We start from the raw sequence: 26,907 nt of genomic DNA on the forward strand, positions 1-26,907 counted from the left end.
TTTTGCTTTGAAATGACTGTTGTTGTTATTAGGTGCTACTTGAATAAAAGTCAGTTGAATTAAAAATGAATTGATTGTGTTTAGCAGGTCTAGTTGATATTTAAATTATATTCATGCTCTTATTTGTGGCATTTAAGCAAAGATATATCTCTTCAGCCTGTGCTAATCATTGGTTAACACACTGGGAATGTAGTCATACAAGTTCCTGTGGAGAAGGAAGGAGCTGCTCTGCTGAGGTTAGGAGGAAACAAAACACTGTAATTTCAGTTTTTGCAGTCACGAAGCAGACAAGTGAAATCAAGGTGAGTGTTACTGAGCATTTATGGGGTGTCAGAATAATAGGAAAAAATGTTTCTTATGAGAAGAAGTTAAGAAATAGGAATTAATGTTTGTCAAGGTAGAACAAAAAATTTTGGAAATTGTTTTGGTCCATTTTAGTACTTGAGTTTGTGACACCTTCCAAAAAGAAATGTGATAATTGGAAATAAGGCTTTGGTTTATGGTCAGACTGACATTTTTCTTCTTGTGCTGAGTTCTCTATTTCTCAGTGGGCTGTAAGAGAGTAAAAGTATCTGTTGATTTATGAGGTAGAAAGTAAGCTGGGTTTAATACACGCTAGACTGTGTGTGCATCTGTGTATCCTGTATTTCCTGTTCTGCCAGTTACAGGTGTCTATAAAAATGTTTTTGATGTTTGTTTTTCTGCTGTAGTCATAGTCAGTGTTCTTTGTTTCTCTGTCAGGAAGCCTAAAGTTGAGTGGATTGATGGAGTACAGAGCAGAGTTTCCAGGATCCAGCTCTGTGTCCATGAACAGTGACACGTCCAGAGATTATCCTCCAGTCTTCAATAATGAACCTGGAACCTCAGGGACAAAGTAAGAGACTGCTTGTGCTATCAACTAAATAAAGATGATTTCGGTTTTGAAGTCTTTTTTAATGTATCTATCTATCTACAATGTGAAAATGGTGAAAGAATAGTCTTTCTGAACAAAGCTCTCAAAGTTCTCTCACATTCATAAAAAGTTCTTTTCCTCAAACAACCACTAAGACATCTGTGTTGTTTTCAGTATGTATTATGTGTTTGATCTCCACATATTTGTTTTCTGGTGACAGCCTGTCTCATAAATCTGACACTGAGAGAGAAGCAGCTCAGTGGCCAACAACAGGTAAATGTAAAAGAAAAACATCTTTTTCATTGTATGTTTGTGTTTGCAGTCATCAGCGACACAAACACAGAGGAGAGTTTCCAGGATCCAGCTCTGTGTCCATGAACAGTGACACGTCCAGAGATTATCCTCCAGTCTTCAGTCATGAACATGGACCCTCAGTCACACAGTAAGAGACTGCTTCTGCTATCAACTGAGTGAAGACGATTTTGGTTTTGAAGTCTTTCATAATATTTCAAAGGGGTTTGTAGGGTTGGAGTCACTGAATGTGGCCTAACCTGTTCCACATCAGGTTTTGTTTGAGATTAAAGATCAAAAGGTATGAAATGAAGACTTTTGGAACTATTATTCCTTTGGAAAGTAAAAGTAACCATTCTTGGAAGCTATAGGGCAAACTCTGTTTCCAAAAATGGTGAAAAGTATGCTTAACGTCTTTTAACATATTAGCATGTTTCTAGTATTTATGACCAAGGCTGTTAATACGACATATTCATTCAGGGGTGTCCAACTCCAGCTCTCAAGGGCCAGTGTCCTGCAGGTTTTAGATGTGTCCTTGATCCAAAAAAAGCTGAATTAAATGGCTAAATTACCTCCTCAACCTGTCTTGAAGTTTTCCAGAACCCTGGTAATGAACTAATCATTTGATTCAGGTGTGTTGACCCAGGGTGTAATGTGCTAACTTGTACATACCTCCCCAGTCATGGCCCCGCCAGATGCAAAGGTGGGGGGAAAAGGCAAAGGCGGGGGACATGTGGGCAATACGCCAGATAGGGAGCTGATGCTGCAGGATGAAGAACTCTCACCCGCTGGCTGAGGTGTCAGACACAGTGAGGTCCAACCGGCGTGTTAACTGGTGAAGCTCGAGCAATACGCCAGGATACACAGTCTGCACTAGCGGGTTGAGTAAGGAACGTGACCCAAAGGTCGGTCTCCAGAGCCAAGCAGCCGCACCGTCCACAGACAGGGAAGCAGCAAGAGTGAACTCGCAAACGAGACACCTGTAGGCTGCCAGGAAGTTTAGCTCACTGATTGAGCCTCTGCTGGCTGCGTAAACCTGTGGCACGCGGGCAATACGCCAGGGGAGCACAGCCTACTAAGCCAATCGAGCATGGCAGCTAAGCTAAGGGTCTTGCTAAGGGAGACCGGGGCTAAGGGAGACCAGGGCCAGGAGAGAGGCAGCATCCAGGGAGGCTGCAGAAACAAGCTTCCACAAACAGACACCACTGCCATCGCCACTATCACACACACACAGTACCACAAGTAGGTACCATCAGTCAACCACACACGCACAAACAAGTGGAGATAAAACAATCACCGGTGTCAAGTTTGCACAGCTGTTTTATACGTAAGCTGTTGGGTGTGGCCGGGCTAGCCGGAGTATCCACACACCACGACCAAGAGGGGGTCATACCACGTACATATGGAATATATAACAGCGTGGAGAGATAGTTTCGATATGATAGAGAACAACCACTCACACAGCAGCTGTTGTCAAGATTCTTGTTTTTCTTACCCTTTTTCCTCACTCTCCCTCCCCTCACCAGATTTTCCATGTTTCCCTTTTTCACCATTGATTGGCTCTGGAGTTTGCCTTTAATTGCATGCACCTGCCACACATTATATAAGGACTGCACTCACTTACAGCTCACACTTTTCACTCCCACATGGGGCGGCAGCTGAGAGTTTGTGTGTCATGTGTGTCTTCCTTTAATTGATTTTTCTCAACCAACCACTCACACATCTGTGTTGTTTTCAGTATGTAATGTGTGTTTGATCTCCAGATATTTGTTTTCAGTGAAGTTGGTGACAGACTGTCCTACAAAAATTATGTCAGTAGTGACAAAATTAAAAGCTTCAGCCAGATAAATCTGACACAGAGAGAAGCAGCTCAGTGGCCAACAACAGTTAAATGCAGAAGAAGAATTGCTTCTTCATTTTGTCTTTGCGTTTGCAGACGTCAACAACACAAACACAGAGCAGAGTTTCCAGGATCCAGCTCTGTGTCCATGAACAGTGACACGTCCAGAGATTATCCTCCAGTCTTCAATAATGAACCTGGAACCTCAGGGACAAAGTAAGAGACTGCTTGTGCTATCAACTAAATAAAGATGATTTCGGTTTTGAAGTCTTTTTTAATGTATCTATCTATCTACAATGTGAAAATGGTGAAAGAATAGTCTTTCTGAACAAAGCTCTCAAAGTTCTCTCACATTCATAAAAAGTTCTTTTCCTCAAACAACCACTAAGACATCTGTGTTGTTTTCAGTATGTATTATGTGTTTGATCTCCACATATTTGTTTTCTGGTGACAGCCTGTCTCATAAATCTGACACTGAGAGAGAAGCAGCTCAGTGGCCAACAACAGGTAAATGTAAAAGAAAAACATCTTTTTCATTGTATGTTTGTGTTTGCAGTCATCAGCGACACAAACATAGAGGAGAGTTTCCAGGATCCAGCTCTGTGTCCATGAACAGTGACACGTCCAGAGATTATCCTCCAGTCTTCAGTCATGAACATGGACCCTCAGTCACACAGTAAGAGACTGCTTCTGCTATCAACTGAGTGAAGACGATTTTGGTTTTGAAGACTTTCATAAAATTTCAAAGGGGTTTGTAGGGTTGGAGTCACTGAATGTGGCCTAACCTGTTCCACATCAGGTTTTGTTTGAGATTAAAGATCAAAAGGTATGAAATGAAGACTTTTGGAACTATTATTCCTTTGGAAAGTAAAAGTAACCATTCTTGGAAGCTATAGGGTAAACTCTGTTTCCAAAAATGGTGAAAAGTATGCTTAACGTCTTTTAACATATTAGCATGTTTCTAGTATTTATGACCAAGGCTGTTAATACGACACATTCATTCAGGGGTGTCCAACTCCAGGTCTCAAGGGCCAGTTGCAGGTTTTAGATGTGTCCTTGATCCAAAAAAAGCTGAATTAAATGGCTAAATTACCTCCTCAACCTGTCTTGAAGTTTTCCAGAACCCTGGTAATGAACTAATCATTTGATTCAGGTGTGTTGACCCAGGGTGTAATGTGCTAACTTGTACATACCTCCCCAGTCATGGCCCCGCCAGATGCAAAGGTGGGGGGGAAAGGCAAAGGCGGGGGACATGTGGGCAATACGCCAGATAGGGAGCTGATGCTGCAGGATGAAGAACTCTCACCCGCTGGCTGAGTTGTCAGACACAGTGAGGTCCAACCGGCGTGTTAACTGGTGAAGCTCGAGCAATACGCCAGGATACACAGTCTGCACTAGCGGGTTGAGTAAGGAACGTGACCCGAAGGTCGGTCTCCAGAGCCAAGCAGCCGCACCGTCCACAGACAGGGAAGCAGCAAGAGTGAACTCGCAAACGAGACACCTGTAGGCTGCCAGGAAGTTTAGCTCACTGATTGAGCCTCTGCTGGCTGCGTAAACCTGCGGCACGCAGGCAATACGCCAGGGGAGCACAGCCTACTAAGCCAATCGAGCATGGCAGCTAAGCTAAGGGTCTTGCTAAGGGAGACCGGGGCTAAGGGAGACCAGGGCCAGGAGAGAGGCAGCATCCAGGGAGGCTGCAGAAACAAGCTTCCACAAACGGACACCACTGCCATCGCCACTATCACACACACACAGTACCACAAGTAGGTACCATCAGTCAACCACACACGCACAAACAAGTGGAGATAAAACAATCACCGGTGTCAAGTTTGCACAGCTGTTTTATACGTAAGCTGTTGGGTGTGGCCGGGCTAGCCGGAGTATCCACACACCACGACCAAGAGGGGATCATACCACGTACATATGGAATATATAACAGCGTGGAGAGATAGTTTCGATATGATAGAGAACAACCACTCACACAGCAGCTGTTGTCAAGATTCTTGTTTTTCTTACCCTTTTTCCTCACTCTCCCTCCCCTCACCAGATTTTCAATGTTTCCCTTTTTCACCATTGATTGGCTCTGGAGTTTGCCTTTAATTGCATGCACCTGCCACACATTATATAAGGACTGCACTCACTTACAGCTCACACTTTTCACTCCCACATGGGGCGGCAGCTGAGAGTTTATGTGTGTCATGTGTGTCTTCCTTTAATTGATTTTTCTCAACCAACCACTCACACATCTGTGTTGTTTTCAGTATGTAATGTCTGTTTGATCTCCAGATATTTGTTTTCAGTGAAGTTGGTGACAGACTGTCCTACAAAAATTATGTCAGTAGTGACAAAATTAAAAGCTTCAGCCAGATAAATCTGACACAGAGAGAAGCAGCTCAGTGGCCAACAACAGTTAAATGCAGAAGAAGAATTGCTTCTTCATTTTGTCTTTGCGTTTGCAGACGTCAACAACACAAACACAGAGCAGAGTTTCCAGGATCCAGCTCTGTGTCCATGAACAGTGACACGTCCAGAGATTATCCTCCAGTCTTCAATAATGAACCTGGAACCTCAGGGACAAAGTAAGAGACTGCTTGTGCTATCAACTAAATAAAGATGATTTCGGTTTTGAAGTCTTTTTTAATGTATCTATCTATCTATCTACAATGTGAAAATGGTGAAAGAATAGTCTTTCTGAACAAAGCTCTCAAAGTTCTCTCACATTCATAAAAAGTTCTTTTCCTCAAACAACCACTAAGACATCTGTGTTGTTTTCAGTATGTATTATGTGTTTGATCTCCACATATTTGTTTTCTGGTGACAGCCTGTCTCATAAATCTGACACTGAGAGAGAAGCAGCTCAGTGGCCAACAACAGGTAAATGTAAAAGAAAAACATCTTTTTCATTGTATGTTTGTGTTTGCAGTCATCAGCGACACAAACACAGAGCAGAGTTTCCAGGATCCAGCTCTGTGTCCATGAACAGTGACACGTCCAGAGATTATCCTCCAGTCTTCAGTCATGAACATGGACCCTCAGTCACACTGTAAGAGACTGCTTCTGCTATCAACTGAGTGAAGACGATTTTGGTTTTGAAGACTTTCATATTATTTCAAAGGGGTTTGTAGGACTGAAGTCACAGGCTTAATCTGTTCCACATTAGGTTTTGTTTGAGACTAAAGATCAAAAGGTATGAAATGAAGGCTTTTTTTGGAAAGCAAAGAGACCATTCTTCGAACCTATAGGGTAAGCTCTAAGGCAGCGGTCCCCAACCTTTTTTGCGCCACGGACAATGGCCGACAATTATGTCCGACAATATTTTCATGGACTGGCCTTTAAGGTGTCGCGGATAAATACAACAAAATAAAACTAGTACCGGTACCGAAAAAAACAAATTTATTTATAACACACGTGAAAAGACCAAGGAAAACCGAGTAAAAGATAAAAACGATAACAAAATAACGCTGAAAACCAAAAAAACCCCCCCTGAAAACTATACATTTCACACCTGAGCCTCAACTCTTGCGGCCCGGTACTAAATGACTCATGAACTGGTACCGATCCGAGGCCCGGGGGTTGGAGACCGCTGCTCTAAGGTATTCCAAAAATGGTGAAAAATAACTTTCCTCAAAAATGACTTCCCCAAAACAACCACTCACACAGCAGCTGTGTTGCTTTCAATGTTTATGTGTTTAATTGATATTTTTGATATTTGATAATTTTACTGTGATGTTTTGTAGTTTTATATTCTTAACTGCTGCCCTGCAGTGCACCTATCCGTGACTTCGATTGGTTTGTTACTGCAAATGCAACAACTTTGATGTGACTGTGTTCATAGTTAGACTGAACCCTGGGTAACATAAAATGAGTTAATTAACTAGCTTCATGGGACCCCTTGCCACGATTAGAAGTGCTAGGATTAAGAAATAAAAGATGCATTAAATATTCTGTGGGTCTATAGCAGAAAAACCAAAATGGAAATCCAAACTTTAATTTGATAGAAATCTATAAATGATTTAAAAGGATTTCCCTGGTGACAATCTTGTCACAATCTGTGGGAGTGGAGTGAGGAGGTGGACCAAGTACAGACATGCAAGAACCAAACTTAGTCTTAACAGAAAGCGAGCCATTTATTAAGAAAGACTGGTTTTAACAGTAAAAAAATGGCAAAGGCAAAACTAAACACTAACCTAACCTGAGTGAACTCGGGCTAAACATAAAAAGCCCTGAACATTAACATGAACATGGAAAAAAGACATAAAAAACCTGAAACACGAAGACTTGGCATGGCATGAAACTCCTGGTAAACATGGCATGAGCATGGCAGAATAGCATACAATCAGACAAAGAATGAATGAAAACTCAGTGACTAAATACACACAGGAGGTATTCAAGGGAAGTGGAAAAACATGGAGAAAGGGCTGATGTGAATGGACATAATGTGGCCACGGAGGAAGTGAAACTAGACACACTGAACATGGAAAAAGAATTTTCACAATAAAATAGGAAGCATAATTAGTTGGCAGGCAGAATCTTCTCCTGCTCTGACTGAAAAAGAACTGGCTGAGAAAGCATCAGGCTTTTTATTTCTAGACCCAAGGCGATAAGAGAGAGTACAACAGAGTCGACCAAAGATCAGGGACCAACGGGCCAAGCAAGCATTTAGTCTCTTAGCAAAACAGAGGTAAACTAGATTCAACCTCCCCAACAAGCTAGCAGCAGCACTCATCCAGCACCCGCTTCATTGCTTGGAGCGCCCTCTCCCCAGCATCATAGATGTGCTCTGTGCTTGACAGTCCCTGTGAGAAAAAGGCAGTATCTCCAGTTGGAGCTTACCTTGGAGATACTCAAAATGTCCGAGCGGGGTGTTAAGAGCTGTCTTCCATTTGTTACCCTACTGGATGGGAATGAGGTGGTATGTGTTTTGAAGATCCAACTTAGTGAACATGGCGGCTTTGTGGAGAGACTCAAAAGCTGAGTTAATCAGAGGCAAGAGGTACTTATTTTTAATTTTTTATTCATATAAACCAAAATAGTCAATACAAAACCACAAAGTCATTGCCTTTGTTGCTTGTAGTTGCTATGAAAACTAGTCCAGCCCCTGCTGGAGAGAAATGATTCCTGCTGCCTGTGTCTCCCAGATGTACCTTTCCATCACTTCCCTCTCTGGCTCCCTCGCTTCCTGCTCCCACTAGCAGACTGCAACTGCATCTTATGTACATTCTGTGATATTCATTTCACTTTATTTCATTTCTGTCATCCTGTATTTTATGTTTATAAGATTTAGATTGGTTATTTATGGTTGGTTTACACAGCTTGTGTATGCATGTGTAGCTGTATATATCAGTGTGTGTGTGTCGGACGCTTTTTATGGAATCAAACTCAAAGTAAGGTCAGTACTTCCACGCTTTAAACGCTGCATGCTCATACTCTCTCCCGCACTCGATATATTATCCATTTTTGATCTGCACACAGCTGTTGACACGAATGTTGCACTCGCTTGCGTCACTGTCATGAGACACTCTCGCAAAAAAAAAATCACAGTTTAAGTAACGTAGTAACGCAGCGTGCTTACGGGAAAGTAACAGTAATCTAATTACCTTTTTTGCAATAGTAATCCCTTACTTTACTCGTTACTTGAAAAAAGTAATTGGATTATGCGTTACTGCCCATCTCTGCTGGTAACCCACTGCTACTGCAGGTTATTTTCCCAACTTCATCAGCATCTGGAACTCAAAGATGTCTAGTGTCAATTTGTGACTGATATAAAGCCATCCAGAAACAAAACAAACTTAGCAGTGCAGAAATAACTGTAGTGGCTTCTCGTGCTAAAATACAGAGACACATTAAACAGTTAACAAAGGTACATTTTCCCTCTTATCCATGGAGATATTATAATACAAGTGTGAACTCAAACACATACAATGCATTAATCCAGCAGAAAAACAGCATAGAGATCCCTCTGACAAGTGAAGTCGGTTGCAGCAACTCCCGGTGCCCTAACTGTTCCACTCTTTGCATTTAAAACAGACCAGGCAGCGAAAAACGGCATTGCACACCCACATTACACCAATGCAAGCTAGCACTTCCGTGAATGTTTCTGTAGATCCCCATCATCTCTTGCGCTCTCAGAGGTACCCCAAAAGAAACAGTGCCATCCAGTGGCATGTCCCATGATACCGACCTTGGCTACATTATGAAGTGTATCAATTCATGCACAGACATTTATGACTGATTAACAAACTTCAAAAGTTAATGTGCAGCTCGTGACATGAGTAGTTTTGTATCTATTTTACAGAATAATGTCTAATTTGCCTTTCAGATTCTGTGATTTATCTTCTTTGGCACAAAAGTGATTTGCAGAAAGTAAAATGCAACAAAACACAAAATAAATTAAAGATACTAAAAAGAAGTAAAGTAAGTAGAGTAAAATTTTATTTGTATAGCACCTCTCAAGATAACAATCATAATGTGCTTCAAAGCAAAGCTAAAACATAAAAACAGAAATCAACCAAAAGCAATTTTAAAAAGATTAGTTTTTAGCTGTTTTTTAAATGAAACCACTGAGTCCACAGGTCTCAGGCTCAAAGGAAGGGAGCTCCAAAGTCTGGGGGCTACAGTTACAAATGCTTGTTCGCCTTTCGTTTTCAACCTCGTATGACGGACGACCAGTAAGCCCTGATCACATGACCTCAAGGAGCTGCTGGGGATGTAAGATCTCTGATATTAGTTTGGTCCTTGTCCATGCAGAGCCCTGAATGTCAAAGTCAAAATCTTAAAGTGGATTCTGAATTTTATGGGGAGCCAGTGCCACTTGATCAGTAGAGGTGTAACGTGAGAGTATTTAGAAGACTTGGTCAGAAGCTTTGCGGCAGCATTCTGAACATCTTGCAGATGATCCACAGAGGCTTTACATAAACAAGTGAACAAAGAATTACAATAATCCAAACGAGATGAGACAAATGCATGGATGACCATTTCTAATTCTGAGCGTGAGACAATGGGACTCAGCTTAGCAATGTTTTTTTTAATAATAAAAACAGATTGAAGGTTTGGCAAATGTAGCGAGAGGGCCTAAGGTTTATGTAACCATAGGTACAAATTTTTTAGGAGCACAAACAAGGACTTCAGTTTTCTTCTCACTTTGTTGAAGAAAGTTATCAGCGATCCATCTCATAATAAAATCTAAGCACCAAAGCAAAATTTGTAGTCAAGAATTGACTACTGGGTGCCTAGAAACATAAACCATGTTTTTTTGGATGCCCGGGCTACTATTAAACTTTGGTTTGTCTGATTTTACCGTTTTTCTTTGGTGAGAATAATTTTTTTTTGGTCCCCACAGAGAAACAAAGCGTAATAATTTTTTAGTGGGGAAGCCAACATCCTGTTGTGTGTCGTGTCATGGTGCCCTGAAGGATTCATCAGACTTCTGTCCCCAGTGTAGAGAAAATTCCAGAACCAGAGATAATCAGCAGGCAGCCAGTAAGAGCAGCTGTGCACAAAGAAAAATCTAATATCTTTCTGTTGATATTGTTTTTTTAATTATTCTGTTATTCAGGCATTTTGGGCTCTCCAGATTCATTGTTTTCCATTCTTTCAACAGATACTGGTCTGCAAAAAGCTTTAGATGCATTGAAGCTCACTCTGATTAACAGATGTGAACATGTGTATGAAGGAACTGATAAAACAGGAAGTGAAGCCCCCCTCAGAGTGATCTACACTGAGCTCTACATCACAGATGTGCAGAATGAAGAGTTTCAAATCCAACATGAGGTCAGGCAGGTGGAGAGAACTTCCAAGAAGAAGATCCTCCATGAAACATCAATCAGATGTCAGGACATCTTAAAAACCTTGCCTGATCAAAAGACACCCATCAGAGTGGTTCTGACATATGGCGTTGCTGGCATTGGAAAATCCTTCTTGGTGCAGAAGTTCACTCTGGACTGGGCAGATGGCTTAGAAAACCAAGACATTAGTTTGGTGGTTCTGCTTTCTTTCAGGGAGCTGAATTTGGTCAGTGATGAGCAGTACAGTCTTCTGGAGCTGATCCAAGTTTTCTATCCAACATTACAGAGCATCACAGCAGAGAAGCTCACTATGTGTCATCTTTTGTTCATTTTTGATGGCCTGGATGAAAGCAGACTTTTGTTGGATTTTGCAAACAGGAAGCTTGTGTCTGATGTCACACAGAAGTCCACCATTAGTGAGCTGCTGACAAATCTCATCGAGGGGAATCTGCTTCCCTCTGCTCTCATCTGGATAACTTCCCGACCTGCAGCAACAAGTCAAATCCGTCCAACATATGTTGACAGGGTGACAGAAGTTCGAGGCTTCACTGAAGCTCAGAAGGAGGAGTACTTCAGGAGGAGATTCAAAAAGAATGAGCTGTCAAGCAGAATCATCTCCCACTTGAAAACATCCAGGAGCCTTTACATTATGTGTGGGATACCAGTCTTCTGCTGGATCACTGCTACAATTCTGGAGCACATGTTGACTACAGAGGAGAGAGCAGAGCTGCCCAAGACCCTGACTGACATGTACTCACACTTCCTGCTGGTTCAGACAAAGAAAAAGCACAAGTATCACGGAGGACAAGCGATAAAGCAGCAGGAGCTCGCCAGAACTGACAGGGAAGTTATTTTGAAGCTGGGCAGGCTAGCATTTGAACATCTGGAGAAAGGAAACATCCTGTTCTACCAAGAAGACTTGGAGCAGTGTGGTCTGGACGTCACAGAGGTCTTGGTGTACTCAGGAATTTGTACAGAGATCTTCAAAAGAGAGTCTGTGATCTTCCAGAAACCAGTTTACTGCTTTGTTCATCTGAGCATTCAGGAGTTTCTGGCTGCAGTCTACATGTTCCACTGTTACACCAACAGGAAGACAGAGGTGCTGCAGAACTTCCTTACTGAGGACGATAAAGGAAATAAGATATCTCTGGAAGATATCTCATCTCTGGAAGGTTTTCTGAGCAGAGCCATGGAGAAATCGTTCCACTGTATGTTCGGCCAACTGGAACTGTTTGTTCGCTTCCTTCATGGCCTCTGTCTAAAGTCCAACCAGAGACTCTTGGGAGGTCTGCTGGGTCAGGCAGAGTACAATCCTGAAAGCATCCAGAGAGTTATCAACAACCTAAAGGAGATTAGCAGTAATGGCAAGTGTCCTGACAGATGTCTAAACATTTTCCACTGTCTCATGGAGATGAAGGACCTCTCTGTACATCTGGAGATCCAAGAATTCCTAAAGTCACAGAACAAATCAGAGAAGAAACTCTCTGGAATTCAGTGCACAGCTCTGGCATATATGCTGCTGATGTCAGAGGAGGTTTTGGATGAGTTGGATCTGGAAAAGTACAACACAACAAAGGAGGGTAGAGAGAGACTGGTTCCAGCTGTTAAGAACTGCAGAAAGGCTCGGTGAGTCCAGATGTGATTAAGATTATAAATCAGTGTAGATCAATAGTTTAGTTCTTAAAGTTATTCTTACTAAAACAAAATCATTTTTCTTATTGCAGAGTTCCAGTTATTTATTGGAAAAATGACACATCAATTTAATTTTGTCACAAATCTTGTTGAGATGTTTCAAACACTGTGAAAATGGTTTTTATTTGTTTTGTTTTTTGTTTTTTTACAGAAAATTATTTGGATGATTTCATTTTTATACATCTACAGTGGCTTGTAAAAGTATTCAGCCCCCTTGAACTTTCCCACATTTTGTCACATTACAGCCACAAACATGAATCAATTTCATTGGAATTCCACGTTAAAGACCAACACAAAGTGGTGTACACGTGAGAAGTGGAATAAAAATCATACATGATTCCAAACATTTTTTACAAATAAATAACTGAAAAGTGGGGTGTGCGTAATTATTCAGCCCCCTTTGGTCTGAGTGCAGTCAGTTGCACATAGACATTGCCTGATGAGTGCTAATGACTAAATAGAGTGCACCTGTGTGTAATCTAATGTCAGTACAAATACAGCTGCTCTATGACAGCCTCAGAGGTTGTCTAAGAGAATATTGGGAGCAACAACACCATGAAGTCCAAAGAACACACCAGACAGTTCAGGGATAAAATTATTGAGAAATTTAAAGCAGGCTTAGGCTACAAAAAGATTTCCCAAGCCTTGAACATCCCATGGAGCACTGTTCAAGCGATCATTCAGAAATGGAAGGAGTATGGCACAACTGTAACCCTACCAAGACAAGGCCGAACTCACAGGCTGAACAAGGAGAGCGCTGATCAGAAATGCAGCCAAGAGGCCCATGGTGAGTCTGGACGAGCTGCAGAGATCTACAGCTCAGGTGGGGGAATCTGTCCATAGGACACCAAGAGGTTTTCTTCCAAGATTGCCCTGTATTTGGCTCCATCCATCTTCCCAACAACTCTGACCAGCTTCCCTGTCCCTGCTGAAGAGAAGCACCCCCAGAGCATGATGCTGCCACCACCATATTTGACAGTGGGGATGGTGTGTTCAGAGTGATGTGCAGTGTTAGTTTTCCACCACACATAGCGTTTTGCATTTTGGCCAAAAAGTTCCATTTTGGTCTCATCTGACCAGAGCACCTTCTTCCACATGTTTGCTGTGTCCCCCACATGACTTGTGGCAAACTGCAAACGGGACTTCTTCTGGTTTTCTGTTAACAATGGCTTTCTTCTTGCCACTCTTCCATAAAGGCCAACTTTGTGCATTGCACGACTAATAGGAGTCTGCAAAAGACTTGAGACTGGGGCAGAGGTTCACCTTCCAGCAGGACAACGACCCTAAACATAAAGCCAGGGCAACAATGGAATGGTTTAAAACAAAACATATCCATGTGTTAGAACGGCCCAGTCAAAGTCCAGATCTAAATCCAATCGAGAATCTGTGGCAACATCTGAAAACTGCTGTTCACAAACGCTGTCCATCTAATCTGACTGAGCTGTCTTGCAAAGAAGAATGGGCAAAGATTTCAGTCTCTAGATGTGCAAAGCTGGTAGAGACAGACCCTAAAAGACTGGCAGCTGTGCTGTAATTGCAGCAAAAGGTGGTTCTACAAAGTATTGACTCAGGGGGCTGAATAATTATGCACACCCCACTTTTCAGTTATTTATTTGTAAAAAAAAATGTTTGGAATCATGTATGATTTTCGTTCCACTTCTCACGTGTACGCCACTTTGTGTTGGTCTTTCATGTGGAATTCCAATAACATTGATTCATGTTTGTGGCTGTAATGTGACAAAATGTGGGAAAGTTCAAGGGGCCTGAATACTTTTGCAAGCCACTGTAAATGTTCAGCTGAAGCAGCCACAATGGCCAAGTGTGAAAGCAATGGGATAAAACTGAATGGCGTCACAGTTATTTACTTCCAGGAATAGAAATTAAATCAAAAAAGTGATTCAATACAGTCAGTGATAATACTATCTATTTAAAGCTTGATAACATCACAGTGAGCAGCTGTAAATTAAACATAAGACTTTGATAGGAAGGACCCAAAGCATACAGCATTTGAAGATGAGTGCTTGTTTATTTCCAATTTTTTTTATTTTTTGAAGTTTGCTCTTAGCAGTTTTCCACAGCAGTTCAGCTCTGTCCTGTTGTCCAACTTTCATTCCTTTTTCGGGGCCAAGCAGCTATTGAAAAAAGAAAAGCATGATTAACATAATGATATCATATGATCACAGCATCACATCAACCTTCAAAAATGTGATGTTTATATACCATTTTTCAAAGAACTACATGGTATTTGTATTTCCAAAATCTAAAAATGGTTCATTAAACATGTTTTTGGTTTTCACAGTAAATAACTTTAGTTTTTTCCTTCTTGGATTTTATATTTGTAAAAGTTTGTCAAAATGGAGGGGAAAAAGTCTGACATATGTAATGGAATTCAGTGTTTTCTCCTTCATCTCCACATTAAATCAGAACAAAGACTGAAAATGTGTGGGTCTGAGAAGTCATAAGAATGTTTCATGTCAGTCAGATCAGATCAGCTGAACAACTGATGTGAAGAGACAGTGTCCAATTGTTTTCCAGCGAGTGCACAAACTAAATATAATGTGTCTTCTTCATAATAACATGTTATTTTTTTAATATGTGTCAACACAGACTTCATAAGATTTTTGTCTATGCGGGTAAATGTGGCCCTGTGGCCTCAGCTCTGAGGTCCAGCCCCTCCCATCTGAAAGAGCTGTGCCTGAGTTCAATCAACCTGGAGATTCCAGCAGATGAAACTTTTGCTAATCTGGGGGATCCAAACTGTAGACTGGAGACACTCAGGTCAGTTAACTGAAACTGAATCTGTTGTTATTTATAAAGGTATTTCAATATATTGAACTATGAATTTATCCCCCTATAGCCCAACTCCAGTACTGTGAGATGGAGGACTGGGATGCACCAGTCCATTTTTTTTCTCATTGCCTTAGCGTCAGGCAATGAGGACTTGGATTTTAGCATAATTTCATTGATTCCCACAAATCCACCACTTACAGTTTTGGAAAATCTTGCATCCAATTACAGGATTGTAGTAATCTTCACCCCCACATTGCACAACAAAGTAACCAGAGTCAGATGTAGCCTGCTATCTTACATTGGACATCTGGAAACATTAGGGGGACAATGTGGATGAGACAGTGACCAGAGGTTAGAGCAGCTGACTAATAACCTGCAGGTTTTTAGATGCTGACATTTTTAGGATGAGTTTTCACACAAAGAATAAAAATTTGGACTAAAGAGATACTAAAAGCTAGACTTGTAGTCAAGACTGCCTAAACCAAGACAATACCAAGACCAGAGGGTATTGAGACCAAGACAAGACCAAGGCCAAGACAGACCAAGTCAAGACCAAGACAAAGTCAAGATGAGACCGAGACAAAAAAGTCTTTAAACTGCAGCCAGATGCTGCTTCGTTTATAGGTGTCAGGCATATTTATGTGTTTTTGCGGTGCACTCGAACAGCCCTCCTCACCGCTGTCTACTGTCTCACTCACTTACTGAGAGGACAGACGCATGCTCCACTTGACTGTACTTGCACCATCATCAAAAATGGTGCAAGTACATGTAGACAATTTAAGATTTTTTTTTTTTAAATTACTGCATGAACAAAACACAATCACTAGCAAATCTCTAGCAAACTGGAGCTTGGTTATTTTTAATCAGAGAAGTGTTCTGTTGCCGTATGTGTGTGTGTTTTCTGCATGTTTGCACGTGAAAATAATCTTTAGAGTTTGCAATAGTGTGTAGCTCCATTAGACATTCACTTGGTTTCTTATAGGAAAAAGGTGATGTAATTAAAAAAAAAAAACCACTTTGAATAACAATCATGTGAATTACAGATTTGAGAACAGCACTTTGCCAGAGAACAGCTGTGCTGCTCTGCTCAGTGCTCTGAAGTCCAACCCCCCCTATCTGAAACGTCTGGATCTAATAGGATGCAACCTGGAGGGCTCAGGAATGAAACAGCTGTATGATTACCTGGAGAGTCCACACTGTAAACTACAGTTTAAAAGGTCAGTTCACCTGACTTAGATTATAAAGGAAAAACATTTCTTTGGTTTCTGTTTATCAGTGTGTCTGCAGAACAAACAATCACACATACAAAGAGAATAAGGATGTGTGTAGAAGGCTGACTTTGTGATCATCCACAGTAACAAAACAACAAAGTTACTCCTCATTTTAGAGAAAATCTTTAAATATGCGGTTCATATGGTAACATTGAACTGCACATTTAAAGGTCTTGTGTTTTTATACTTTATAAATTCTTAGTTTCACATGTCCCCAGTACTTACATTTCGGGCTTCTGTTTAAAACAACACAGATCTTTCTTTCTTTTTTTTTTGTAACCGTGTCTGCATACCTCTAGTTAGAAACTCCTTTCAGTATCTGCGGATTCAAGTCAAACTGGAATGGGCACTACACCCACCTCTTTCTGTGGAAAACAGTCACCAGGAGCAGAGCAGCTCTTTCTGTACACTGTGTATAGCTTTTCAATAGAGAACTAAATTTGACACTGCATGACTTCTAACTGCAAATGCACCACATGTAAATCAATATGTTATAGCCATTATGTTCTCAGAACAAAAAATTCTTGAAAATACATGAACTGTGACTTTATCTGTACCAAAGTTAAATATGTCAGGAAATGTTATTTCTCTCACATTCACAATAGTAAGCTGCTCACTTCTTCCTGGACCTCCATCTTCCACAGGTTACAAAAGGAGACACTGATCAGTAAAAGCATTTTAACACAAAAATGAATCTATTAGAAATACAAACCCTGGATGTACTTATATTCAGTTTTAATGTAGTTTGTTCAGTGTGACTTCTCCTTTGTCTTTTCTCACTTTGTTAACAAAAAGATGTAACAATTCATTTTGTATGCTATCTGTTTTTGGACCCATCTCATCATGTTCCTGCAGAGTGTCTGTGGTTTAGATGCTGCACTGTGGTGAGTATTATTGAGATCTCTTAGTGTATTTACAATTTTTTTCTGAATGCTTAAACCCTAACTGTGATTCTTACAGCACAATTTCTAAAACTATTGATACTTATAGCAAAACCACTCACTGAGTTTGCAAAACTAAAAGCACAAACACTGCTTTGCACTCAGTTTGCCATTTTGTAACACACACTTTGCAAACCTGTAGCTACAATCCACTGCACAGCACTCTCTTTTGCAGAACTGTAAACACAACTCACTGCTTTACACTCAATTTCCAAATGATCAATGCACTCCTAGCAAAACTATACACATTTATGGCCATTATTTACACTATCTTGCCAACTGTCTGGCACACTGTCACACAGGCACATGCAGAGGGGGGGGCTAGAGGGGCTTGAGCACCCGCCCCTTTCCTGATGAGTGCCCAAAGTGCCCTTTTGTTGAGGCAACTTTAAAAAAAATTTTTTTATTTATTTATTTTTTTAATATGTGTGTGCGTGCGGAGTCCTGTCTGTGCCCCTCAACAATAATATTTAACTATTAATCACAGTTTTGCTAAATAAAAGGATCTGGCTTGCATCAGTCACATGATCACATTTAACCAATGATCGCCCTTGACGGTAGAACGCGCTGGTTACGAGCCGGGAACGAGCTCACAAAGAGCACGCGCATTTTTAGCGGTCCGGAGCTGTAGGAGAAACACAAGTTAACTCAGAGACACAGACTGATGCGACACAACCAGTAAGTAGGTGTACAGCGTACACTGTAGTCTATAGCACACAGGAGTATTAGCTTATTACGTACACGTTGGTAAGTTGTCTTGTGGCAACTGACGAACTGAAACAAACGAGCGTGCTGTGTGTGCAACAGCGCGACAAACATTACCTGTCCTTTTATTAACTGCACAAGTAGTGCTGGTCATACAGTGGGGCAAAAAAGTATTTAGTCAGCCACCGATTGTGCAAGTTCCCCCACCTAAAATGATGACAGAGGTCAGTAATTTGCACCAGAGGTACACTTCAACTGTGAGAGACAGAATGTTAAAAAATATCCATGAATGCACATGGTAGGATTTGTAAAGAATTTATTCGTAAATCAGGGTGGAAAATAAGTATTTGGTCAATAACAAAAATACAACTCAATACTTTGTAACATAACCTTTGTTGGCAATAACAGAGGTCAAACGTTTACTATAGGTCTTTACCAGGTTTGCACACACAGTAGCTGGTATTTTGGCCCATTCCTCCATGCAGATCTTCTCGAGAGCGGTGATGTTTTGGGGCTGTCGCCGAGCAACACGGACTTTCAACTCCCGCCACAGATTTTCTATGGGGTTGAGGTCTGGAGACTGGCTAGGCCACTCCAGGACTTTCAAATGCTTCTTACGGAGCCACTCCTTTGTTGCCCGGGCGGTGTGTTTTGGATCATTGTCATGTTGGAAGACCCAGCCTCGTTTCATCTTCAAAGTTCTCACTGATGGAAGGAGGTTTTGGCTCAAAATCTCACGATACATGGCCCCATGCATTCTGTCCTTAACACGGATCAGTCGTCCTGTCCCCTTGGCAGAAAAACAGCCCCATAGCATGATGTTTCCACCCCCATGCTTCACAGTAGGTATGGTGTTCTTGGGATGCAACTCAGTATTCTTCTTCCTCCAAACACGACGAGTTGAGTTTATACCAAAAAGTTCTACTTTGGTTTCATCTGACCACATGACATTCTCCCAATCCTCTGCTGTATCATCCATGTGCTCTCTGGCAAACTTCAGACGGGCCTGGACATGCACTGGCTTCAGCAGCGGAACACGTCTGGCACTGCGGGATTTGATTCCCTGCCGTTGTAGTGTGTTACTGATGGTGACCTTTGTTACTTTGGTCCCAGCTCTCTGCAGGTCATTCACCAGGTCCCCCCGTGTGGTTCTGGGATCTTTGCTCACCGTTCTCATGATCATTTTGACCCCACGGGATGAGATCTTGCGTGGAGCCCCAGATCGAGGGAGATTATCAGTGGTCTTGTATGTCTTCCACTTTCTGATGATTGCTCCCACAGTTGATTTTTTCACACCAAGCTGCTTGCCTATTGTAGATTCACTCTTCCCAGTCTGGTGCAGGTCTACAATACTTTTCCTGGTGTCCTTCGAAAGCTCTTTGGTCTTGGCCATGGCGGAGTTTGGAGTCTGACTGTTTGAGGCTGTGGACAGGTGTCTTTTATACAGATGATGAGTTCAAACAGGTGCCATTCATACAGGTAACGAGTGGGGGACAGAAAAGCTTCTTACAGAAGACGTTACAGGTCTGTGAGAGCCAGAGATTTTCCTTGTTTGAGGTGACCAAATACTTATTTTCCACCCTGATTTACGAATAAATTCTTTACAAATCCTACCATGTGAATTCATGGATTTTTTTTTTCACATTCTGTCTCTCACAGTTGAAGTGTACCTCTGGTGCAAATTACTGACCTCTGTCATCATTTTAAGTGGGGGAACTTGCACAATCGGTGGCTGACTAAATACTTTTTTGCCCCACTGTAGCTGCTGGCTACCTGTGTAAGGCTGTCATGGGTCTGTAGCTCTGTCACCGTTTTAGGAACATATTTAGTTTTAAAGTAAGTTTCCGGGCTTTTCCTGCCTTTCTGGAGGGATTATATTTCACTAAAAACGATCTAATATGCATGTCCACATAATAATTATTATAATTATAATATATTAAAAAACACAAGCTGTATTTTAAAGAACATACATTAATAAGCAGATTATATTAGATTTATATTTTAAATAAGACAAAATGTGGATGTTACAGCAGTAAAATTATTGTATCTCTACAGTTTAAAAATGTAATAAGCTTTGCCCCTGCACAGAGTGGATAGTGAAACAAATGGAATCATCATAAATACATTATTTCATATTTATTACTTCCCCCTCCTCATTGCTTTATTATTGTAGCTCTAGTAATAAATAATAATGTAAGGATTCTGGATCAGCACCATGATGCCCACAGTATATACAGTATTCTGAAGAAGGTCTAAAATGTCACTGTGTGTGCGTGCATGTGTGTGTTTTATGTATATAGATTTTTTTAAATTATTACTCATGATATAACATTGTCCAGACATGGCTGGTAAGGACATGAGGAGGAAACAGCAGGAGCTGTGTGAGGCTACTAAAGGCAGTGCTATAACATTTTTCTGTCATCATTTTATTATAAATTAAGTGCAAGAGTTGTTAGGTGTGGATAATTAGATTATTGTTTATTGCAATAGCAAGTTGTGCCTTGTTCTCAGATAGACAGCAAGTGGAGAGTGAGAGATGAGATGATGGGAAGGAAGGAAGGAAGAAGAGAAGCAAAGAGTGATTCACAGGCAGAGCCTAATTTATTTCTCACAGTTTTTTGTTGCCTTATGGTTCCAAGCGCTGTCACCAATCTTTGCATTTTGTTATTATCTCATGACACTTGTTTAATCAGCTACCATCTCTCCTATGGACTTTTTAATGTCTACAGTCTCAAATCAACAAAGCCCTGCCCTTCCCATATTAGATTCTTGATGAATGTGTGTTGTTGTTATTCAGCCTGGTTCAATGTGCCCCTTTTTAACTTTGAGCACCCGCCCCTTTAAACCTCTCTGCACGTCCCTGCTGTCACATGTGAAAACTTTTTTAGATAATTAGTTCACTTTGCAATCAGCCTAAGCACTATAATACAGGTAAGCTCTGTGTGTGGAGTACAATGGAGGGAGCAGAAAGAGTGAGAAGTAGCGGAGGCCGAGGAAGAGGACGTGGAGGTGAAGAAGTAGGATGAAGAGGACGACAAGGACAAGGAGGAGCAAGAGGAAGATGAGGAGGGGGGAGAGGAAGATGAGGAGGGGGGAGAGGAAGGGTAAGAAGAGTAAGAAATAGAATTACTGATGACATCAGAGCTACAATAGTGGACCATGTAATCAACCGTGGAATGACCCTGAGGGTAGCTGGCCAACGGGTCCAGCCTAACTCGAGCCGCTACACTGTAGCAAGTACCATAAGGATATTTTGAAATGAGAATCGGTTAGTACAGTCACTTTGCACAAAGATTTGTAGCACTGCCATATGCCAATGAGAAACACACCAATACCATTGATGTAAAAATACTGAAGTTGTTACTTTACAGAATTGCTAGATGACCAGATGCTGGGGGCAAGTAACCCATATAGTCATTATGGGTTAGAGCAAACACAACATGACGCACACTGACAGGAGACTATCAAAGGAAAGGTAAAAAAGGAAGTACACAGAGACGTGGATTGGAGGGGGAGAGAGGACATGACAAGCTGGGGAACGTAGATAAACATTACGGAATAAAACACAAGGAGGGGAAACAAGGCACATGAACACACCACTATACAAACCCAGACACACAGAGGGCAAAGACACAAAGGGAAATCTAATAAACAATACCAAACTGAATAATCTAGAAACCATAGAATAACAGTAACAAGTGGACTTAAACATAATACAGAATGACAAAAAATCCACGAAAATCCAAAAAACTGGGCCAAAGGACCCAAGACCATGACAGTTAAATCATTGTAATTATAAATAGTATCCCAAGATCTAATATATAATTAAAACCTTGCATTGATGTGCATGTCTGTGGATGTTTTTCTACTCAAATGTTTTGAAGACCTGCTTGCTTTGAATGATCTATGCAGAAACTCAGTATTTGATGGATTTACCTCAAAAGGTTTCATTCTTTTCATTAAATTCATTTTAATTTAATTGCTGACCTTTTGATAAAATGCTGTTACTAATTAAAATTACTCCTGCTCATAAAAAAGAAAAAGAAAAAAAAGAATTATATGTAAAAATTTCATATTTAAATTCATATATACCCAAGTTTCTCATGTTTGATGTTTTTAAATGTGCACTAGTTGTCTCACACAAACATACATAGAATCACTTAGTTTTTAATGATTCAGCAAAACGTACGATGTTTGTTTATTTTCAAAGTTAAAATGGAAATGTGCTGTTCCTCTCTGTTTTTAAAAAATGAAATGATTGGTTCCCTAAAAATGATTTGAAGCATATGCAACAATCTTTTTCAGTCTTAAACAGATCAAGTCATGCAGTGATGCCTACAGACTAATCCTGAAAGGAATCAGTGGTCAAAGCATGGCTCTACTCAGACTTCCTGAATCTGTTCCAGAACATATAAAGACACAAAAACAGTGTGGCCTTAACTCTAATGTCAAGCTTTGGTTTATAGATAAGGTCTTTGGAAACTAATGAACTTCTCTTCAGTGGATGGAGTACAGGACTGAGGTAAAACACCTCGTCATTTCCACTTCAGACACCCCTATATGCCTTTACTTCCTGGATGACTCCTATGAACCAGTGAGTGTGTCAGTATGGAAATGTTGACTTTTCTACAGTGTGAAAACATTCAGCTCACCCAGCTAAAGGACACTTTGTATTCAGTTTTGATTTGTTACTGAGCAGAATCTTGTGAAACAGGTTTCATTGCACTGATTCCACACCCAACGACCCACTGAGGAGACTACAGTTAGAATGTACATTGAAAACAGAGAGATGTTGTCATTTATCTTACGAGAGTAAGTAAACTTTGGAATAAGTTCTGCTACATTATTTGGAATAATGAGCTCTTATTTTAAACCTAAAGATACTCTCCTAAGTTAAAGAATACGTTTGAGGTACAATAGCTGCCATCTAGATAGTCCTGGAACGAAAAGCAGACTTTGCTTGTGCAGGTCCTTGTTGTTGTTGTTTTACTGTGAGATGTTTTAATAATTTCCCTACTGTAATGTTACTGTTGAATGTTATCTTGATTGTGGTGTTTCATTAGCGATCCAATAGTGTGTTTTTCAGTGCTGTGTGTGTCACATATACTGTGTTGAATGTGAATCCAGTTTTGTAATTTTGCAATATTTGGAAAATACAGATATTTGTTAAAGAAGTACAGTCCGTACTTAGAACGTAGATAAACATGACGTTGTTACTAAAAGATTCTCATTGTTCGTAGTAAACAGTTCCAGTTATTTATTGGAAACATTACATGTCAATTAATTTTGTCACACATGTTGTTGAGATATTTCAAACACAGAAAATGCTTTGTATGTCTTTTTTGTTGTTGTTTTTTTTTTTTTTTTTAACAGAAAATTATTTGGATGATTTCATTTTTATACATCTATATTTCAGCTGAAGCAGCCACTGTGGCCAAATGTGAAAGTAGTGGGATAACACTGAATGTTGTCGCATTGATTTATTTTCAACAATAGAAAGTAAATCAGTCAAGTGATTCAGTACAGTGAATATTGGGCCATTTGTCTGCAGACAAATGTGCAGAATTGTCTGCATCAATTAATAAGTTAGCAAGGTGTATGGGGCTGAAAGTCAGTGTTCAGTGCCATGATGGTGGCTTATAATAGCAATAATAATACATTAATGGCCAACAGATTGCCTAGCAACAGGATTGTTCACACACATTTTGAGCTAGCTTGATATAACATGAGCCGTGATTGATTAATAAATAAATATATAACAGTTTTAGGTAGTCAGATGGGAAGCAGCTGTTTTATTTTCTGAAGAGTCCAGACTGCATGGTGGAGGCTCTGAGGTCAATATCAGAATAGTGTTGGAGTGACTCCACGCAATTAAAAAAAATACAATAAAATCCCATTTTTCCTAGTCTCCTCAGTGATAATGTGCAAGGAGAACTGTGACAGAGAGAAAAATTCAGTCAAACAGATCAGTCAGAAGCTTGTTGTGATTGTATGTTTGAGTTTATATGAACATGGCTGCTGTTGTTGTCTTCATACATACAGGAATTAAAGTTGGATTGCAGCTGACAGTCTACCAAGATGTAGGGATGGGTATTGAAAACCGGTTCTTGTTGACAACCGGTTCCCACTGTTTCAATTCCTTGGAATTCTTTGCCATTTTTGCAAACAATTCACTTATCGACTCCAGTCGCCCCAAATGACGTCACCACGTTGCGGAGCGTCATTTACCTGGCAGGAAACTTGGCGCCTAAGCGGCTCAAACGCTCAAAAGTTTGGTTATGCTTTACGAGAATGGATGGCAACAGGGCAACTTGCAATGCTTGCAAAGTAGATATTTCATTTAAGGGAGGAAACACTACGAATATGCAAAAGCATTTGCTCACAAAACACACGATGACCTGAACTGAATGTCATGATTTTAATTCCGCTCCGGACTCGTGAATCTCAACACAGCAGCAGCGTGTCTCAGAAGTCTACATAAACTATTCATTTGACCTCTTGGCTTGGTTATGGTCTGTCAACTATACGATATTATCAAATCATAATAACTTATATAAAATCATCAGATGTGACAGCTTCCCTGGGGCAGACTGACAGAGGCGAAGCTGCCATAGCGCTTCCCAACACCGTGGGCCACGGTTGCCCCATATGCAATTACTCCCCAAGCGTACTCTAAGCCCCGGGTCTAGGTACCCTTGCCCCTGGAGGGGGATTTTGTTTCTAATCGTCCACAAGTCCGTGGGTTGCCTATTGGCAAACTGTATGCAAGCTATCATGTGTCTTTTACTGAGGAGTGGCTTCAGTCTGACCACTCTACCATACAAACGATGTTAGTGGAGAGCGTCAGAAATAGTTGTCTTTCTGGCAAGTTATTTTCTCTTCATAGATCAATGCTGGAGCTCAGTCAGAGTGACCATTGGATTCTTGGGCACCTTCTACCCTCAGCTCAGCTTCTACCATTGCTCACATTGGTTTGGCAGAGATTCCTTCCAGACTTCTTCCATTTAATCACGATGGCAACTTCTGTGCTCACTGGGACCTCCAGTGCTGCAGAAATTGTTCTGTACCCTTCCCCAGATTTTTGTTTACATGAAATTGTGTCTCAGAAGTCTACATAAACTATTCATTTGACCTCTTGGCTTGGTTATGGTCTGTCAAGTATACGATATTATCAAATCATAATAACTTGTATAAAATCATCACCAATCAAATAAATTTTCCACAGGTGGATTCTAATCAAGCTGGGAAAGATTTGACGAACAATCAAGAGATGCACCAAAACAGGATTCACGTGAGCTCAATTTTTAGTGCTGATGCAAAGGTTGTACATACTCGCCTGTGAACAAATAAATTCATCCATTTTGGAATAAGGCTGTAACATGACAAGTTGTGGAACAAGTGAAGTGCTTTCAAATTTCAGGATGCCCCGTGTGTTTTTGTTTATTGCCTTACTGCTTTTAAAACGTTTAAAATGAATTTCTATATATGTTTGAACAAAATACATTTGTCAGCAAAAGTCAATCTGTAGAGGAACAAATATTTATATGATGTGAGAATAACAAGACAAATACATGTACAGCAAACATATTAAATATCCGTTTATTATCTCCTCAACCTGCATTTTATGGTTATCTCTGTGTTGCAGCTCCACTCTGTGAAATAATGATGAACTTCAGTTAAAGTCTACTTTAAATCTCAGAGGTTGATGCTGGATTGCAACAGACAGTTAAATAATCAATAAAATGTAATCATGTTTTTCTTTCCTTCCCTTTTCACTGTCCATGTTGAACAACACCACTTCACAAATTCAACATAACATCATCAAAGGTGCATAGTGTTCTACTGAAAAAAATAATAATAAATTTAAAAAAGAAAGAAATATATATATATAAATATAAATATCTAAAAAAATTATTACAGGCTATTCTGAGATCACACTTTTACAGGTACCTTAGTCATAAAGTCATGTATCAATCTGCATTTTTAAAAGCACACAAAGCATCCATGAAATCTATCAGAAAAGTATCTTGCAATACGTTCATTTAGTTATTTTTGAATAAACAGTTTTTCCATCTAACTTCACCACCATATTCCATTCTTTTTTCTCTCTGTTATCTTCCTCATTCAAATCTAATCCAGTTTTATTTATAGAGCACTTTAAAACAACATGGGTAACCAAAGTGCTTTCCAGTAAAAAACAGTGATATAAGTTATAACCAACCACATGTACACCTAATAAAAGATATAAATATTGAAACACTGATCCAACATTATTCTTGATGAACGGATCATTTGATTTTACACTTTTACCTGAATGTGGCTCCTTTTTTTGAAAAAACTTCCTTATATCCATTATGAACCTGGCTGTCTCTCTGTACACACACACACACACACACACACAACAGGAGTTATAAGGTTAATGGGCATTCAGTCAGTTAGCTAGTTAGTATCCATTTCAAACAGGACAGTGGTAACAACAGTAGGCTACAGACAATTTTAAGTTTTAGATTTTAAATAGTCTGTATAAATTTCAATGGGAGCAACAGGACGGTCAAATGTCGCTGATTTTACTACACAGCAGGACGGATTGTAGGGTAGCAAACATTGTCGGAAAACACGTTTTCAACACTGCAGGTTACCTATAATGTTTTTCAGCTAAAAAGAAACATGGTCTGACTCCTACCTAACTATATAAAGAGCA

The 26,907-nt window shown here is 40.3% G+C and overlaps 1 protein-coding gene across 7 annotated transcripts; it reads left to right on the forward strand.

Moving 5' to 3' along the window:
* The first annotated feature begins 113 nt into the window (after positions 1 to 113).
* Positions 114 to 25,961, forward strand: LOC120736386 (NLR family CARD domain-containing protein 3-like). Of its 7 annotated transcripts, none has more exons than XM_040036431.1 (13): positions 120 to 302; positions 742 to 874; positions 1,215 to 1,334; positions 3,120 to 3,239; positions 3,580 to 3,699; positions 5,483 to 5,602; positions 5,947 to 6,066; positions 10,363 to 10,502; positions 10,624 to 12,433; positions 15,107 to 15,277; positions 16,333 to 16,506; positions 17,416 to 17,444; positions 22,512 to 25,961. In XM_040036431.1, exons 2-12 carry the CDS (start codon positions 765 to 767, stop codon positions 17,429 to 17,431), a joined length of 3,021 nt encoding a protein of 1,006 aa, XP_039892365.1. In that variant the 5' UTR covers positions 120 to 302; positions 742 to 764; the 3' UTR covers positions 17,432 to 17,444; positions 22,512 to 25,961. The 7 variants fall into 7 exon arrangements, 3 of the variants coding, with proteins under 3 accessions (XP_039892365.1, XP_039892366.1, XP_039892367.1); XM_040036432.1 differs by having other exon boundaries at positions 22,673 to 25,961; XR_005696491.1 differs by having other exon boundaries at positions 16,333 to 17,444; positions 22,512 to 25,960.
* The last annotated feature ends 946 nt before the right edge of the window (positions 25,962 to 26,907 follow it).

This window comes from Simochromis diagramma, unplaced genomic scaffold (genome assembly GCF_900408965.1).
Source record: "Simochromis diagramma unplaced genomic scaffold, fSimDia1.1 OVJJ01000619.1, whole genome shotgun sequence".
Classification (NCBI taxonomy): domain Eukaryota; kingdom Metazoa; phylum Chordata; class Actinopteri; order Cichliformes; family Cichlidae; genus Simochromis; species Simochromis diagramma.